Raw genomic sequence first — 16,034 nt, forward strand, 5'->3', positions numbered from 1 at the left:
CCCCTTTCGTGTCCTGAGCGACAGGTGAGGTCTCCGGATGTTCTCACCTACTCCGAGGGCCATGTCCGTGCCCAACAGAGGGCTAAGAGGGTCCGACGCCCTAGGGGTGGTTAGATATATCTGATGTTTATTTGTAATGAGATAGCTGTGGACCGCTTATTTGTATCCGATGTTTATGATTTTGCTAGTTTACTTGTCATTTGTTTCTATAGATACTATTGATGTGAACTTGTTATGTTTGTGGGTTCCATAATGCTCGTGAAATAAGGGAAGTTCTGGCGAATTTTTTCCGTGATTTAATGAAGGACAAGTTAGGTGCGGTAGGAGTTAGCGGCCGAGATCCCGTCGACGATGACGACGACTACCGCATACAGTGTAAACTTCGTGACACGCTCGAATAGCTCAAAATAGGAACCATAGTGTATCTAGCTACGAGTACGAGATCACAGGTTGCCACTGCTCAGCACGGCGATCACGGGTTTCCCAAATGTCGCATTCTTTGCCCAGACATACGTGACAAAAGATGACAACCCAATAGCAGTGCCCTTCCACCATTTCAAAAAGATGTGACAACACGGCAACCACACCAGCTCACCTTCAAAGCTGTCTCTCTGGCGAGGACGACGGACCTGTCATTCTACAGCGAAAGTCTGTGGCCTGTAGTAGGGAAGGCGGCATCTAAGCGCGATCGACCGAGCCGTAGCAATGCAGTGCTGTGAGTCTGCATGCACAGAGATGCATCGAGTAGTCATTTCGAGAATCGAATCTAGCCTTTTCAGTGTTAGGTCAGCTAGTCTCTTCACTGTGTTGTCATGTAGGATTTTTAGGTGCATTTACACTCCACACTCCGGGTATCAGACATTTGTGCGCCTATAAATACTCCGAAGTTTGTGAATTCCCAACAGCACTCAAACACCAAAGCTCATTGTATACCCAATATCTGGAGGTGGGTCTAGCGGGAAGAATTACTACGGTTTTGGGAAAGGAAAAGAGGGAAGAAAGGGAGACCCCATAATATGAGAGGGGCATCTTGGACCTGATTTCTTTCCGGAACTAGTGTTTGAGTTTCCGCCACAGCACAAGAGTGAATTTACCAATGAAAATCCTTTTCGACAATACGATAACCGTAGAGAACCATGGCCAAAATGCAGACATGGTGAGGACTGCTTAGTGCAGATGTGCACCGACGGGATGGATGGAGGTCGGCGTTTCTTTAAATGTCCACACGCATGGGTTACACTCGGTTGTTTCATTTCTTTATCTTCAATGAGACACCTTACATGAAATTTGTTTTGCAGTATTCCAATGCTGTCGGTTCACAGGATGAACCATGCACTATTCCTTACTGCAACTGCCCTTGTCACAAGAAGAAGGGTCCTGCGCCTCCGGCACCACCGCCTGCACCACCTGCAATGGGTGGATACTGCGGAGAAGGCTCAACGCAGTTTGCTACGTGGGGGTACGGCTACTAGGACTACCCTAGTGCTAGTGACATGCTGCATCGTTGTGTTTGTTGTGTTTTTTTTTTAAATTACCTAAGGCATGTTAGGTTAGTCCAGAATCTATTTACCGTAGTTTGCAACGGGTTCTGCCATGCCACTGCATGTGTGATGTGTGTTCCATTATCGTTGTATTATGATGTAAATTTGATGGTTCAAATTATGTAATACATTTCTTAGTTCTTATTTCTTATCGTTATATTAATTAAATGTGTGCTTTTTAGTATTCTAGTGACATGAAAAACTCCGAAAATATTAAGGACAAGTTCAAAGATTTCATAGATTCCCGGCTACAACTGCAAATTAATGGTAAAAGTTACAACACACTGAGTCAAGCTCTCAACTGAAAACATAAACAACTAATTGTATTGACATGTGCACGCGACAAGGTAATTTCTTGTTGCATCTAAACCTACCATGCCTTATGGAATGTAAAATGTCGGGATTACATGGTACTACTCTACTGAGTGCACCGAGAATATTTGCCCTTCCTAATTGCTTTGGGCCCGGCTTCCTTCGCACGGCTTGCCCTCTATCGCTTTCTCTCTCTGTCAGCTTCACGTTCGGCCGCCACCTTACGATCCATCTCCTCCATCCTCTTGCGGATCTCTTCTTGCTCTTTCTTGCGCTTCTCCTCTTGCTGTTCCTCGTGCTTCATTCGGCGCCAACGTTCTGCAACCCACCTTGCTTGTTGTTCCACAAAGTCCTTTGCCTGCTGCGACTGCACGGTGTCGAACCACTGCATAAAATCACAAAGATGCGGAGGAGACTTTATCCAACAAAAGTTAGAATCATAACTCAATGTTAGGTCACAAAGAAAAATAGCGTATGTTGTCCTGCTACCTTGGCCCGGTCTTTGCCGTATCGCTTAGGTGGATCATATTCGTAGTTCTCACACATAAATAACCTCATGCCGTAGTCATCTCCTAAAACCTCAGATTGTATGAACTTGCATAACGAATCGCAGAAGCACATTGGCACATCAATTCCTTCAGGTACGATGGCTACACACTTGCTCCACGGAATATAGGTTGATCCTGACGAAGACATTGGTGCTATAGTGTGGTGCGCCAAATGATGAACAATGATTTAAATAATGCACATATCGTATACCAAATCGATGCGTGAAAATATAGGCACTGTCGTAATTCTATTGTCTTATGCTGCAATATCAATAAGGTACTGTCATAATTCTATTCTAATAATTCTATTGTCTTATGCTGCAATATCAATAAGGTACTGTCATAATTCTATTCTAATGCATAATTAATTTAAAAACAACTCTGTAATAGTACTCAAATTGTAATACTAAACGAGTGTTCTAAAGCACCAAATCTAATTCAGCTAATCCGCTAATTAAATTAAATTGTTATACAATATCAACGGATTCATACGGAAGTTACCGGTAGATCACAAGTGCGGAATTCGGCAGAGCTTCGCCGCTTTCCTTCTCTTCACCCCTCTCTTTTTTCCCGAATTTTTAGGCTCAAATGACAAGGGAATGGCGGCCAGATCTTATATAGGAGGGAGGGACTCTGTCGCCCCTGGGGTGGGTGACAGGCCCCTGTCGCCCGTTGGGGGGCGACAGACCCCCTTTCAATTTTTTTCGGTCATGGACCTCATTGCAAATTTGAAAAAAAAAATTACAACTAGGGCCTGTCGCCCCCATAGGGCGACCGGTGGTATTTTTGAAATTTTTCAAAACAGACATATATTTTTAAAATTTTGTTTTTTTTAAATATAAAAAAGAAAAAAGTCCGCGATTGGTTGCATGAATGGGCTCATGTGGATGCAGCTTTTGTACATACATGTGCTCTCGCTGCGCCCGCGTGAGCCAGACCCTATGGAAACGGCCGATTTCCACGTTTCCTGGAGCCTGGCCGCGGTGCTGCTTTTGCATGCGATGGGCCTGGCCCGATACCTGGTGCACCTAACCAAACTAGCTAGCCAGTGCTCGCTCCGTTCAGGCAACCAATCGCCTCAGTATTTGCGTCGTGGCGCAGCAATCTACGTGCCATACTATGCTTTGATCTGCTTTATGTCTACGGCCCAACATCCCACGCCCATACGCGCTATTTATAGTTGCCCATGCACGCACCATGTGTGAGTAGGCAATGAACCTTTTTTTCTTTATAAAACTATTCTAAAAATATTTTATCTACTTCATATTAATCTGTTTGCATAATCGATTGCACTAACGTATTCTACTTGACGAGACGAATAAAACAAGACCCCACTTACATATATTTTAATAATATCTTATACTAATAGCAACTTATGTGATGACTTGCTCTAGTTTTCGTAGCAACTTATGTGTATATCATATTATTGTAGTAATAATTTATGTACATGACACATTATATTTTTTGACAACTTGTGTCTATAAAAAAAAGCTTTTGTGCCCACTTTATTTTTATAACAACTTATAAATATTTTTTTATAAGTATTATCTTATATGTGTGGCAGCTTTTATTTTAGATTTGTGACAACTTTTATGTTTGATAAGTATTATCTTATATGTGTGGCAGCTTTTATTTTAGGTTTGTGACCATTCTTATAAGTTCGATACTTACTCTTTTTTTACTATTTATGTATATGCTATTTTTTGTTTGTGACAACTTATGTATATGATAGATTTTGTTTGTTACAACTTGTGTTTATAACAGATTATGCTTTTATGGTAAATTTGTTTTTTATGATAACTTTTATCTTATATGTGTGGCAACTTATATCTTCTATGCGTGACAAGTTATATGTATAAAATTTTCTGTTTTGTGGCAACTTATGTGTATAACATATAACAACTTGCTATCAATGTAAAATATTCTCAAAATATATGCAGGGGATCTAGTTTTTAACGTCTCATACACGTATAACACAACGGTGCAATTGATATTTAAAACTGCACTATACAAAGGTGATAATTTTTTTTTGGAAAGCTAGATATGAATTTGAGTAATACTGCGAATGGAAAGTAAAACCAGAGAGCGCCCTGCGCCTGCCGCGCGACCGGTCGCGCGCATCGTCCGACGTCCTACGTTTAACATGGATAACCAGCCCGCCCATCGACGTCATTACAGCATCATGCTTGCATTGCATACACCGTCTTGACCTTGGACGAAATGCATGAGCAGGTCGATTCTTCGTTGGCGTGTCAACCATGGCAACTCATTCCCTGCGACTGTCTCCAGAGAGTCAGAGAGACATTCGTAGGCAACTTTTTTATTAAAAAGAAATCGTAAAGACTAGGACCGGGTTAAGATAGGATTTTTTTTAAAAAAAACGGCCCTGTAAATTTACTCGTGTGAGGATTCAAACCTGGACTTACTAGTTGCTACTCCGATTTTCTAACCGTTGGATTAAAGGCTCTTTCCCAAGAAATCGTTTGAGACCAACAGCAATACCACTATGTCAGGGCAAGAATCATTTAACTCGCCTTCATCTTCAGGGACCGTATACCATGGTCCATGGCCGAATGTCTGATAGACCAGAGTGAACCGCCTCTACATGTGTACAAGTTTGAATTCACAAGAGGATTATTTTCGTCCTTTTATTGTCCCTAATCTATTATCTTAATACAATAGTGTTAAAAGAATCCACTACGTTTGCCGAGAGGGTCTAGAAATTCTCACGTTAATCCAAAAAAAGAAGGATATATACCGTTAGATTTTATAAAGATCTAACGGTCTATATTACTCTAAAGAATTCATATCACATAAATATTGGATAAAAGGTTTGTATTTCCTATTTGACTCAGCACGTCAATTAGACTCGGACTCCAATTAGAGACTCAGCACATCAATTAGACTCGGACTCCATTAAGGAAACATCACATCATAGATACATGTATGTCCGTTTATGGATACAACAAAGTTTGAGCACCTTTTGTGTCCAGAATTTTTTTTAAAAAAAGAAAACGTCACATCATAGCTTCCACCGCCAAACCTTTAGATAGATAAACTTGGAACTAGAAAATAGTGTTAAAAGAAGCCACCACGTTCGCCGAGAGGGTTTAGAAATTTTCACGTTAATCCAAAAAAGAGAAAGATATATACCATTAGATTTTATGAAAATCTAACGGCCTATATTACTCTAAAGAATCCATATCACATAAATATTGGATAAAAGGTTTGTATTTCCTATTTGACTCAGCACGGCAATTAGACTCGGACTCCAATTAGAGACTAAGCACATCAATTAGACTCGGACTCCATTAAGGAAACATCACATCATAAATACATGCATGTCCGTTTATGGATACAACAAAGTTTGAGCACCCTTTGTGTCTAGAATTTTTTTTAAAAAAAAACGTCACATCATAGCTTCTATCGCCAAACCTTTAGATAGATAAACTTGGAACTAGAAAAATAAGAAAATTAGGATTTAATCCAATTATTAGTAAATAGCTAATTTAAGAATTAAAAAATTAGAAAAATATAAGACAGGATCAAAGAATCCATGTCAAATACGATTAGTAGATAACTAAATTAAATAAAAAATTAGAACTTAACACATTTGAAATTAAAAGATTAAGAAGCCACTACGTTCACCGAGTGGGTCTAGAAATTAGCTCGGTCTATAAATTACCATGTCAATTAAAAAAAAGGAAAGAGTTACACTATTGGATTTTTATGTAAATCTGTCGGGTCTACTCAACTAACATGTATATTATCTTAATACAATAGTGTTAAAAAAAGCCACCACGTTCGCCGAGAGGGTCTAGAAATTCTCATATTAATTCAAAAAAGAGAAGGATATATACCGTTAGATTTTATGAAGATCTAATGGTCTATATTACTCTAAAGAATCCATATCACATAAATATTGGATAAAAGATTTGTATTTCCTATTTGACTCAGCACGTCAATTAGACTCGGACTCCAATTAGAAACTCAGCACATCAATTAGACTCGGACTCCATTAAGAAAACATCACATCATAGATACATGCATGTCTATTTATGGATACAACAAAGTTTGAGCACCCTTTGTGTCCAGAATTTTTTTTTAAAAAAAAAAGAAAACATCACATCATAGCTTCCACCGCCAAACCTTTAGATAGATAAACTTGGAACTAGAAAAATAAGAAAATTAGGATTTAATCCAATTATTAGTAAATAGCTAATTTAAGAATTAAAAAATTAGAAAAACATAAGACAGGATCAAGGAATCCATGTCAAATACGATTAGTAGATAACTAAATTAAATAAAAAATTAGAACTTAACACATTTGAAATTAAATGATTAAGAAGCCACTACATTCACCGAGTGGTCTAGAAATTAGCTCGGTCTATTACCATGTCAATTAAAAAAAGGGAAGAGTTACACTATTGGATTTTTATGTAAATCTGTCGGGTCTACTCAACTAACCTGTATCTGATACATCTAATATATATATATATATATATTCAAAATTTAACAAATAATCTTTCTCTTCCTAACTTAATTGGTGTCTTGATCAACCTAGATTTCGAAGTTCCCACATTAATTAAAAATATGACCATCTATTTTTAGAATCTTTTTAATCGTGTGATCAAGATTCAAGCAGATGTATTATATAATTTAATTCGGCCACCTCATCTTGCTGTTGCACCAAAACAACAAAAAAGAAAGTACATGCATTATAAGCATCCACTATATGGATTGAAAGTTGCAAAGAAAGAGGAGAGTCCGGCTAGAGAAAAAGCAAATGCATTTGATTGCAAAAGCAAACCACGCCAAATAATTGAACTCAAATTTTGCAGCCGACTTGCACAAAAGACCAAGCACCCGAGCTAAACTGTCACTTCGATGGATTAGCCTTGAGCAAAAAGTTACCACACGATAACCTCATATTTATACATTTGACATAATTCAGCAAACCTGAATTACAACTAACGGTTTGACATTATAATTTGCCGAATGATGCTTTGATGTTAATTTATGGTTATGGTGTAACAAGTGATCCATGTTCGATTAGACATAGCATTACCATGGTGCCAGAAAGCAATTGCGGGATTTGACTAGCAAACAGTCACCCGTAAAGCTGCCCTCAACCAGGGATCCAACTAATCGAGAAAAAACCAGACTTCTATACAAGATGGATTGAATCAGTACCGTTATTCCTAAGAGAAACCTAGACTACGTCTAGCAATTTTTACCATAGCATACGAGACTAATCAAACGCTACCAGCGCTGATGGAAAGGGAACACATCATTTTGTACGTACCGGTGTGTAACTTAAAAATGTAATAGCTGATTATATGGGTAGCTGCAGTGCAGATCACATGATGCAATGATGGTTCACATACGCGAGCTGTGATCTTAGATGATGCTTATAGCACATGTATGTGCTTCCTACGATAAAAAGATTTATAGTTATAGCCTTTGTTGTCCTAGAGGAACAACCCAAGGGCATATAATTTTTGGAATCAAAACTTAAATATGGTTAAAATTTGTTGACTGTCTTACCTTCAAATTAAAATTTTTGAATTATTTTTAAACACTAGAGTCTATTTAGGTTGTTTGCCTTGCACATTACCATGCTCACTACGTTATGGATGTGTAATGGAGGGAAATAATTGCCAAGTTGGACAATGTGCATTGTGAAATAAAATTTGGGGTACGACTATATTAGTAAGGATGCTATATAGAAGCATAACTTAGTAGCAACAGTTTATATGGAACTATGATAAAAATAGAGAAAAAAATCAGCACGGTCCAATTACAGGATGGCCGGGTGATTACTATCATGGAGAAAAAGTATTTTGTTAGCAAAAGTAAGTTTACGCAGATAGCAACATATAGAGAATCAACTGTACAATCAGAAGATAGAAAAAAGAAGCACACAGTTAAGAATCGATTTCAATCTGGAAAGCAATGAATTGATAAGAGTATCTAGACTTGAAAAGCACAACCGTAATAAGAGTATGAAATTAGAGCATGGCAATGATAGCATGATGGTGACCCACAATATGATCTCAACCCATTCACTAGGTTGAGCATTACCTTGCGCAAACTACACTGTTGCTATTATTAAAGTATGGTATCACCACTAGCGACAATGAGAAGCATTGTGATTAGTTGATAGCTGAGATAAAAAAAATTTAGGAGAGAAAAAAATTGATGCAATCGTAGTAGAGGGCCAACGCGATCTAGAACAAAAACATGTAAGGAAATTGATGTTTAACATGCATGCAGTCTGTAGCAAGCCACAGGTAGGGTTCAACTAAAGGAAACGATGTGCTGCACCATAATGGTGCATCTTCCACGACCATTGTATAGCTATACCTAAGATAATATGGGAGTATGCATATATGGGGCTATATTAATGGGTGATTGAAGGACAAAGAAAATAAAGTATATTTTTACTTTTAGCACAAAATACCTAAATCTGTTTATGAAAATCTAGAGATAATTTATCATGCATAGTAACTAAAACATTTTACTCATGTCAAAAGTGTTTGCCAGCTTGGTTTTTAAAGATGCTCATAGGGGTAGGGTTTGCATTCGTGCGTACATAAGAGTGAGTGTGCATGCATTTGTGAGTGTCTGAGTCGTATTATGTAATTTGGAAAAAGTAAATATTTAGCCTTACTTTCAGTAAATACCCAAAAGATATATTTTTGTATATAAGGTTCATTTCTCTCTTAAGTCATGTAAAAACACCACACTATGTTTGTAATTTTAGTACAAAGGACTTATAATTATATATCTAAACAAACTATTTGCAACTATTATTTTGAAATAAAAAAATCCTAAATATTAAAAACAAAAACTAGGTACCCGTGCTATTTGCGCGGGCCAACTTGCTAGTTTTGCCGACACAAAGGTGAAATCCTACAAATTAAAAGGTCAGCTTCAGGAAATCTCCATGTGATCTTTCTCAAAGTTGGTTTAACTAATTAACTGCATCGGCTACATCATTAAAGCATTGCTTCTCTCTCGTCTCTATGTCTGCTACGGTGCTCCTTTTCAAAAAAAAAAAGTATGCTACGATGCCATCAAATGGAAAGGGCATAGAAGACATGCCCTGATTGTCCCCCCGTGACGACATCCGCCCCCTCTGCTGTTGTTTTCGCGTCTTCTGGTGAGCACACGACCAAACTGCAACAGCTGCAGGCTGACTAAAGAAGTTGGCTGAAAGCAACTGTTTAGTCGTTTTTGCTGCTGTGACTGTGACAGAAACGTAAGAAGACTTGTACTACTCAGTAATCTGTCAATTATATATCAGTAAGAGAAGAAACCAGTAAATGATCGAAGCCATACACTATGCATATAAATAAAATTAATCATACATCAATTAGAAAGAAGAAAAAGTGTGTACAGATGCCATCATGGAACCAACCCTATAAAAATTAAAATAGAAGAAAAGAGAGCTACTCGATCTCTACAGAAGCAGGAACAGGAAAGGTACACCAACATCTCGAAAACAACATCGATCGATATCACATCGCTCCCTCGCTCGCAGCAAAACTAAGCACGCGCGCGCGCACTGTGGCACCTGCCGGAGACCCCGGTGCTCACGCGCCCTGTTGCCAGCCGGCGGTGCCGTTGGACGCCTGCTTGTCGGCGGCGCGCCTGCGCTTCCGGATGGCGATGGGCCAGGTGATGGCCTCGAGGCAGAGCGCGATGCCGCCGAGCGTGGCCAGGACGACAATGTAGGCGGTCTTGTAGCCGCTGGCCGGCTTGAGGGCGTCGAAGCCCTTGAAGATGTTGATGGCGCTGAGGATGATGACGGAGTAGCCGACGGAGTGGTGGTAGATGTTCCAGTAGAGCCTGTACTTGTTCTTCTTGTCGGGCCTCAGCAGCAGCGCGAACACCTGCAGCGTGGCCAGGCAGAAGATGGCGATGCCGATGTTGCGGTGGGGCTGGTAGGTGATGCCCACGGACTCGCTGCCGAGCTTGAGCCCCAGGCCCCAGCCGGCGACGCCCAGGATGTAGCCGGAGCACTGGCAGGCGATGTGGAGGTAGAACCACGCCGGGTCCGCGGACTCGAACACGCGCAGGTACCGGGCGATGATGGCGCCGGTGGGGATCAGGATGCCCCAGGCAACCGCGTTCAGAACTCCGTGGATCTGCATGCAAATTTAATTTGGTTAGAAATTGCCAGAATCCTCTGTGTGACGTTTCTAACGAGTCCCAAAACTCTGGTTTTACTATTTTCAACTCTAAACCTGAACCTCTGTGCTTTGTTTCCTTGAAATAAAGCGGGAACCTCCTTTTCTCTAAAAAAATCCTCTGTGTTACATCAGAAATTAAAGCAGGAAATTTGTCAAGCATCAACTTTTTAGGTGGCTGGCTAGCTAGGTTCGCTCAGTTCAACTACTACTCTCATCAGGTAGAAATCTGAAACTGACGCAAGTAGTATTTCTTTGTGCTGGTGCGGTGCAGCTCCCCTGAAAGAGGGGTTGCTTCTTGGAATTGGATTCTGACCATGCCTTTTGATTTCTAGGATCATATATGAGAAAAAGGTAAACAGCCACCCCGTTATCCCACATCAATAGAGTTGGTGAAGCCAGCAAATCGAGTTTTAATAAACCATCTGATCTGCCAGATTTTATTTGTCACGTCTAAACTGATCAATCATGCAGTAGCTAGCTTTCATGATTCCTGCCATCTCCAACCCAGCTGACTCCTAATCAACACAACGTCGCCGTCATCTACTTGGTCGCTTATCCTAACTTACCTAACGTCGTCTGAACAAGTCGACAAGAAGAGGCAATCATCAAATCAAACCTTTAAAAAAAATTGGAGAAAATATCGTCGTGTTCTTTGTTTCGTTGGATTGGATAATTTGTCAAGGTAGCCGGCGAGGGAGAAGAGAATAGTAGGAGGAGCTTACATTTCTGCGGTGGAGCCTGGAGTTGGACACCCCGGTGCTGGAGCCGGAAAGGAAGTCTAGCCTCTGGGTGCTCGCCAAGTTCGCCGGCGCCAACGGGTGCGGCTGTATGCTCCCGCCGCTGAGCGACCCGGCCTGCCACACCGTGTTCTGCTGGGTGGTGTTCCCGGGCAGCGCGATCGTGGCGAAGATGGTGTAGGCGCCGCCGGAGTAGTCGACGCTGGGCGCGACGGGCACGCCGAACTTGAGCGTCGCGGGCTGCAGGTTGGGCGACGTGGTGCTGTCCAGGTTGGCCATGAGGACGGACGCGGTGCCGCTGCCGTCCTGCGAGGCGATGAAGACGCTGCTGCCGGCCATGCCGAGGCGGCCGGGGTTGATGCCCCAGCCGACCCAGCCGTCGGTGCCCGAGCGCGCGCGGAACGCGACGTCGGCGGTGCCGTTCTCCGGGTGGTACGTCCAGTGCAGGCTGGCGCCGAGCGTGGGCATGCTGTTGCACCGCCCGAAGGTCCGGCCGCCGCTGAACGTCGCGGACAGGCAGTCCTGCGCCGTCGCGGCGGGCGCCAAGAGCAGCATGGCGGCGGCGCCGAGGAGGAGCCACGCCGTGTGGCCGGGCCGCGCCATGGCTGGTCGCAGCAGGAGCACCTGGCGCGTCTCGCTTTCTTCTTTCTGAGCTGCGAGAGCTGCGATGGTGATGACCGAGAGAGAGAGGTGCCGATGCGACGGGAGGCCAAGGCTTGAAGCTGCAGCTGGTGAGGGAGGGAAATGGCCCGGACCGGATGCTATATGTAATGGTCGTGGCACGGTGAAGAGCTTCACGCGCGCGGTTGTTGGGGTTTTGGCGTGCGCGTGGAAGGTTCCAGCCTTCCAGGTTGACCTGGTCAATCATTTTTGCAGCCTCATCTGGGGATTTCATTTCCCATCTTTGTGAGACCAGTATACAATGGCCTGGCCCGGCTGCTACTTTTAAGCTTTTGAGCGTGTTGGTACGACAGGGTCTTCTCTTAGGAGCTGAATAATCGAGGTAGTATAGTTTTTTTTTTTAAATTTCAGACAAGTGCCAGTTGAATGTTCTAGGGAACATATAGTGCAAGCTCAGATTATTTAGACTGTAACAACTGGACACGCTGTAAACATGGCATGATTACAGGCATATGCTAGCTCTAGGGTTCTTGGTTATTTTCATAACAGATGAATGAAGTCATCTTCCATTTCAGCAAAGAAGGATGTGCTGCTGGACAGAACTAGATTCTTGGATTGTTTCAGGTTCACAAACTTGCCCCCGCGCATGTCCAGACAAGGGGAACGGATCCGTTGCAAAAATCTGAAGACCTCCTCCATCTGAGTTGGGTTGGGCGCCGAGTCATGCACCTGCCCCGGAGTGCGGGGGCATACCTTTTCCACGTTTCAGCGGGGCCGTGGCCCGGTTCTACGCAGCCGAGAGTTGTTGAGGCCGCCGGCCAACAAGGCAACTAGGCAGCGATAAAAGAATTTCAGGTAAGAGGATTAGGTGAGGCTGCAGGGGGCAAGGCCGTGACTGTAGACCGTGTGCTCCGCTCGGTCAACTCAGCTCTCGTTCTTGTGCTATTTTGCAAGTAGCTTCCTTTCCTTCTCCTGCCGCTATCCTTTCCCTACGTGAGGGACCGAAGCCGGCGACCAGAGGGGAGTGAATGGGAGCCGATCAAAATTTCTTTGAAATTCGAATCATCGGCCTATATCCCAAAATCACCGCAAGCCCTCGAACCTAGATCAGCGAGAATAGCTATGGACAAGCTATCTCGAAGCAGAAGACCCGGGTCGCAACGCGAAAGCAAAAGCGAGAGAAACTTCTCAAATCGCAGCACAACACACAGAGACCGGTCTGACCGGTGCACTGGACCAGTCTGACCGGTCGGGCAATTCAAACCCTGACTGACCGGTCTGACCGGTCACGCCCACCGGTCTGACCGGTCTCGTCCAGAAAACCCGCAAACAAACCTTCAACCCACGAATTTTGAGCAAACGAAGTCCAAATACAACCAAACTTGGTGGAAAGCTCCGTACCTACCCCGTGAACATATCCCCAAAAGATCTCACTCAAAAGATTCACGGATCAAGAGAAAATCGAGGAGAGATCAAAGAGGATTGGAGTTTTCTCAAGAACACAAAATCGCCAATTCGTGAGAACTCATGATTCCAGGGGGTTTAGCACTAGGCTATAAGCATAGGAATCATTTCAAAGAGTCCATCAAACCACGAAATCAAGGGTTGGTCTCCTCCAAACAAGAAACACACCAAAAGAGGAGAATTGTATCCAAAAACGCAAGAGAGAAGGGGAGGACGAGATGCTCAGCACACACAAGTGAATTTCAAACACATTTCATCCATTAATTCACAGAGGAATTCACCTATACAACAGCTAGAGCCATCCGCCCATCATCCACCCTCTAGATTGGAGAGATTAGCTATAATCTAACTCTCTTTGCGTCGGAGTCCTTGGCCCTAACCTAGAACAGGGGCAGGAAGAAGGAAAAACCCAGAGAAAACAAAAGACTCCAGAGACTCACCCAGCCACGAGCTAGTGGAGCTTTTTATACCCAGCTGCTGCGGCCAGACCGGTCAGACCGGTCTGGCCGGTCAGATCGGCCGGGTCTGCAGCAGCCCGCTGTACACCCTCGATCGACGGCGGAGCTTCTTTCTTCGACTCGAAGTCTTTGCTGCGATGCCGCCACGTCGACGAAGTACCGGTCCGTGGTTTTGGAGGGTCCGCGAAACCCGGGTAGGTGGCCGGTTTTGAGAAAACCGCCAAAACCTCACGCGCGGGAAGATTCCCGCCTCCACGCCGTGGCCCTAGACGCCGTTCCCGCATCGGCCTTCTGACGGCCCTAAACGCCGCCCGACGTCCGTCACCTCCTCGCCCGCAGCGAGGCCCTAGACGCCGTTGACGCTCGTCGCCTCCGCCAGTCCCGAGACCGACGCCCGTCACCTCCACGACTTGTCGTCTTCAACCGCCGTCCGCCTCCTTGGTTTTGTGGCGCAAACCAAGAAACCCGCCTTCCGTCGCCGCTTGCGCCCTCGATCCAGGAGTGGACGCCACAGCTGCCGCCCGGTCCGAACTCCGGTCCCGGCTGCCCTTCACCGCCGTCCACCGCATGGTCCATCAGCCACAGCACCTCCACGGCAGCTCCCCGTCGACACTCGACGCCCGTGTACCTGCAATGCAAAGACCAAGCGCACGATCACACCGCACAGTTGACAATTCACTCATCACAGGCAGAATAGAATACTCTCGTTCCTCACTACGCTTCAGGCAATAGCATTGTTAATTTGGAGATTGGGCATGTGTGTGTGCTTTCTTCTTTGCAATTGTTTGACGAGCAGTCGAGAATGCTTGGGAATGGGGACTCGGGACAGCTCAGTTTCGTTTCAGATTTAAAGCGCCCACCGTGCTGTATAAAGGCTCCGAAATATCTCCAGCTCTAGCTTTTGGTACAAGCTTATCTCGAGCTTGCCGCACGTTCTAAGGCCAGTCTCAGTGCACAGTTTCATATCACACTATAGGTAATTGTGTCAAATTGATTTCATGATGATAAAACTCTTCTCAAATTTCATGAAATTTCATCATTTTCTCTCCTTATCATGTCAGCAAAATTGATGATATTTAATGCCATGAAATTTTTTATGAAACCTCTGTTAAGACTGGCCTAAACCCCCGAAAATATCAAAATTGTCCCACTTGAATATTCATCTTTTCCTTTGACAGGTCCTCTCCCACTTGCATCCTTTTCCAACAAGTGTTGCTGTAAATTTGATTGGCCGGCGTTGCTTTGCCGCGCGCGCATGAGAGCACGCGACATGGCCGGCGCGGACGGGTTCGTCTCCCAAATCTACGCAGAGCGCACGGACGACAGAAGTTGGAGGCGGCCGGAGGTAGTCATCCAGTCTACACCAAGTCATCGTCTTCCTCAGGCGCGTGCCATATGGAGGCCGACAACGCGTTCCCTCTCGGATCACCAAGTCCTGGTTAACAGCTACTGTAAAAGACACCATCCACGGTCGACCTGTTTGTTCATCAGGCACAGACTAGTCGTGCTCTTGTACTCCAACGCAGCAGCTTCTGCTCATGGCTTCATGATGCAATCTACTAGCAGATCCTGCATCTGTGATCTTCCGTGTACGTGTCTAGCAGATTTGTTGGCTTGCACGGTCGACTTTGACTACTGCTTGTACTGTCTGTATTTCAGACTGTGTAGAGATGCTTGTAGATTACGATACAGAAAGATTGGCAACACTTCAGTTGTGCCGTAGCCTAATTCAGATCAGACTCTGCGGTGAGGTGGGCCGTCGACCTGGTCGTACATGTTGACGGCCAGCTCAGCTCTGGGTTCAGTTTACATCGCGAGTTGTAGGTGCCCGCAGCTCAAGGTTTTAAATCGCCGGCTAAGACGTTTAGCGGCAGAGCTGCCGTTATAGCATTTAGCGGGCTATAGCCGGAATTTAGCGGGCTATAGCCGGCTTTAGCGGGCTAAATGCCATAGCGGCCGCCCTCTCTAGAAGCTATAGCAGTCTATAGCGGAAGCTATAGCCGGCTATTTAAAACCTGGCCGCAGCTGCAAGGACGCCACCTGGATTGAGTAATTGAGCAGACCGACTGAAAGGGCTGAGAATCGGAGATGAGAAGCCAAATAAGAAATCACCGCGGCGACAAAACCTGATGACTTTTGAGATGAAAGTCGCTTT

The 16,034-nt window shown here is 44.1% G+C and overlaps 1 protein-coding gene across 1 annotated transcript; it reads right to left on the reverse strand.

Annotated features, from left to right (window-relative positions):
• Positions 1–9,728: 9,728 nt before the first annotated feature.
• LOC120691483 (cytochrome b561 and DOMON domain-containing protein At4g12980-like) lies at positions 9,729–12,070 on the reverse strand. The gene is made up of 2 exons (XM_039974556.1): positions 11,322–12,070; positions 9,729–10,554 (listed from the first exon to the last, which is right to left on the reverse strand). The coding sequence occupies exons 1-2, from the start codon at positions 11,937–11,939 to the stop codon at positions 10,000–10,002; spliced, it is 1,173 nt and encodes a 390-aa protein (XP_039830490.1). The 5' UTR covers positions 11,940–12,070; the 3' UTR covers positions 9,729–9,999.
• Between the last annotated feature and the right edge of the window lie 3,964 nt (positions 12,071–16,034).

Source organism: Panicum virgatum, chromosome 9N (assembly GCF_016808335.1).
Source record: "Panicum virgatum strain AP13 chromosome 9N, P.virgatum_v5, whole genome shotgun sequence".
Classification (NCBI taxonomy): domain Eukaryota; kingdom Viridiplantae; phylum Streptophyta; class Magnoliopsida; order Poales; family Poaceae; genus Panicum; species Panicum virgatum.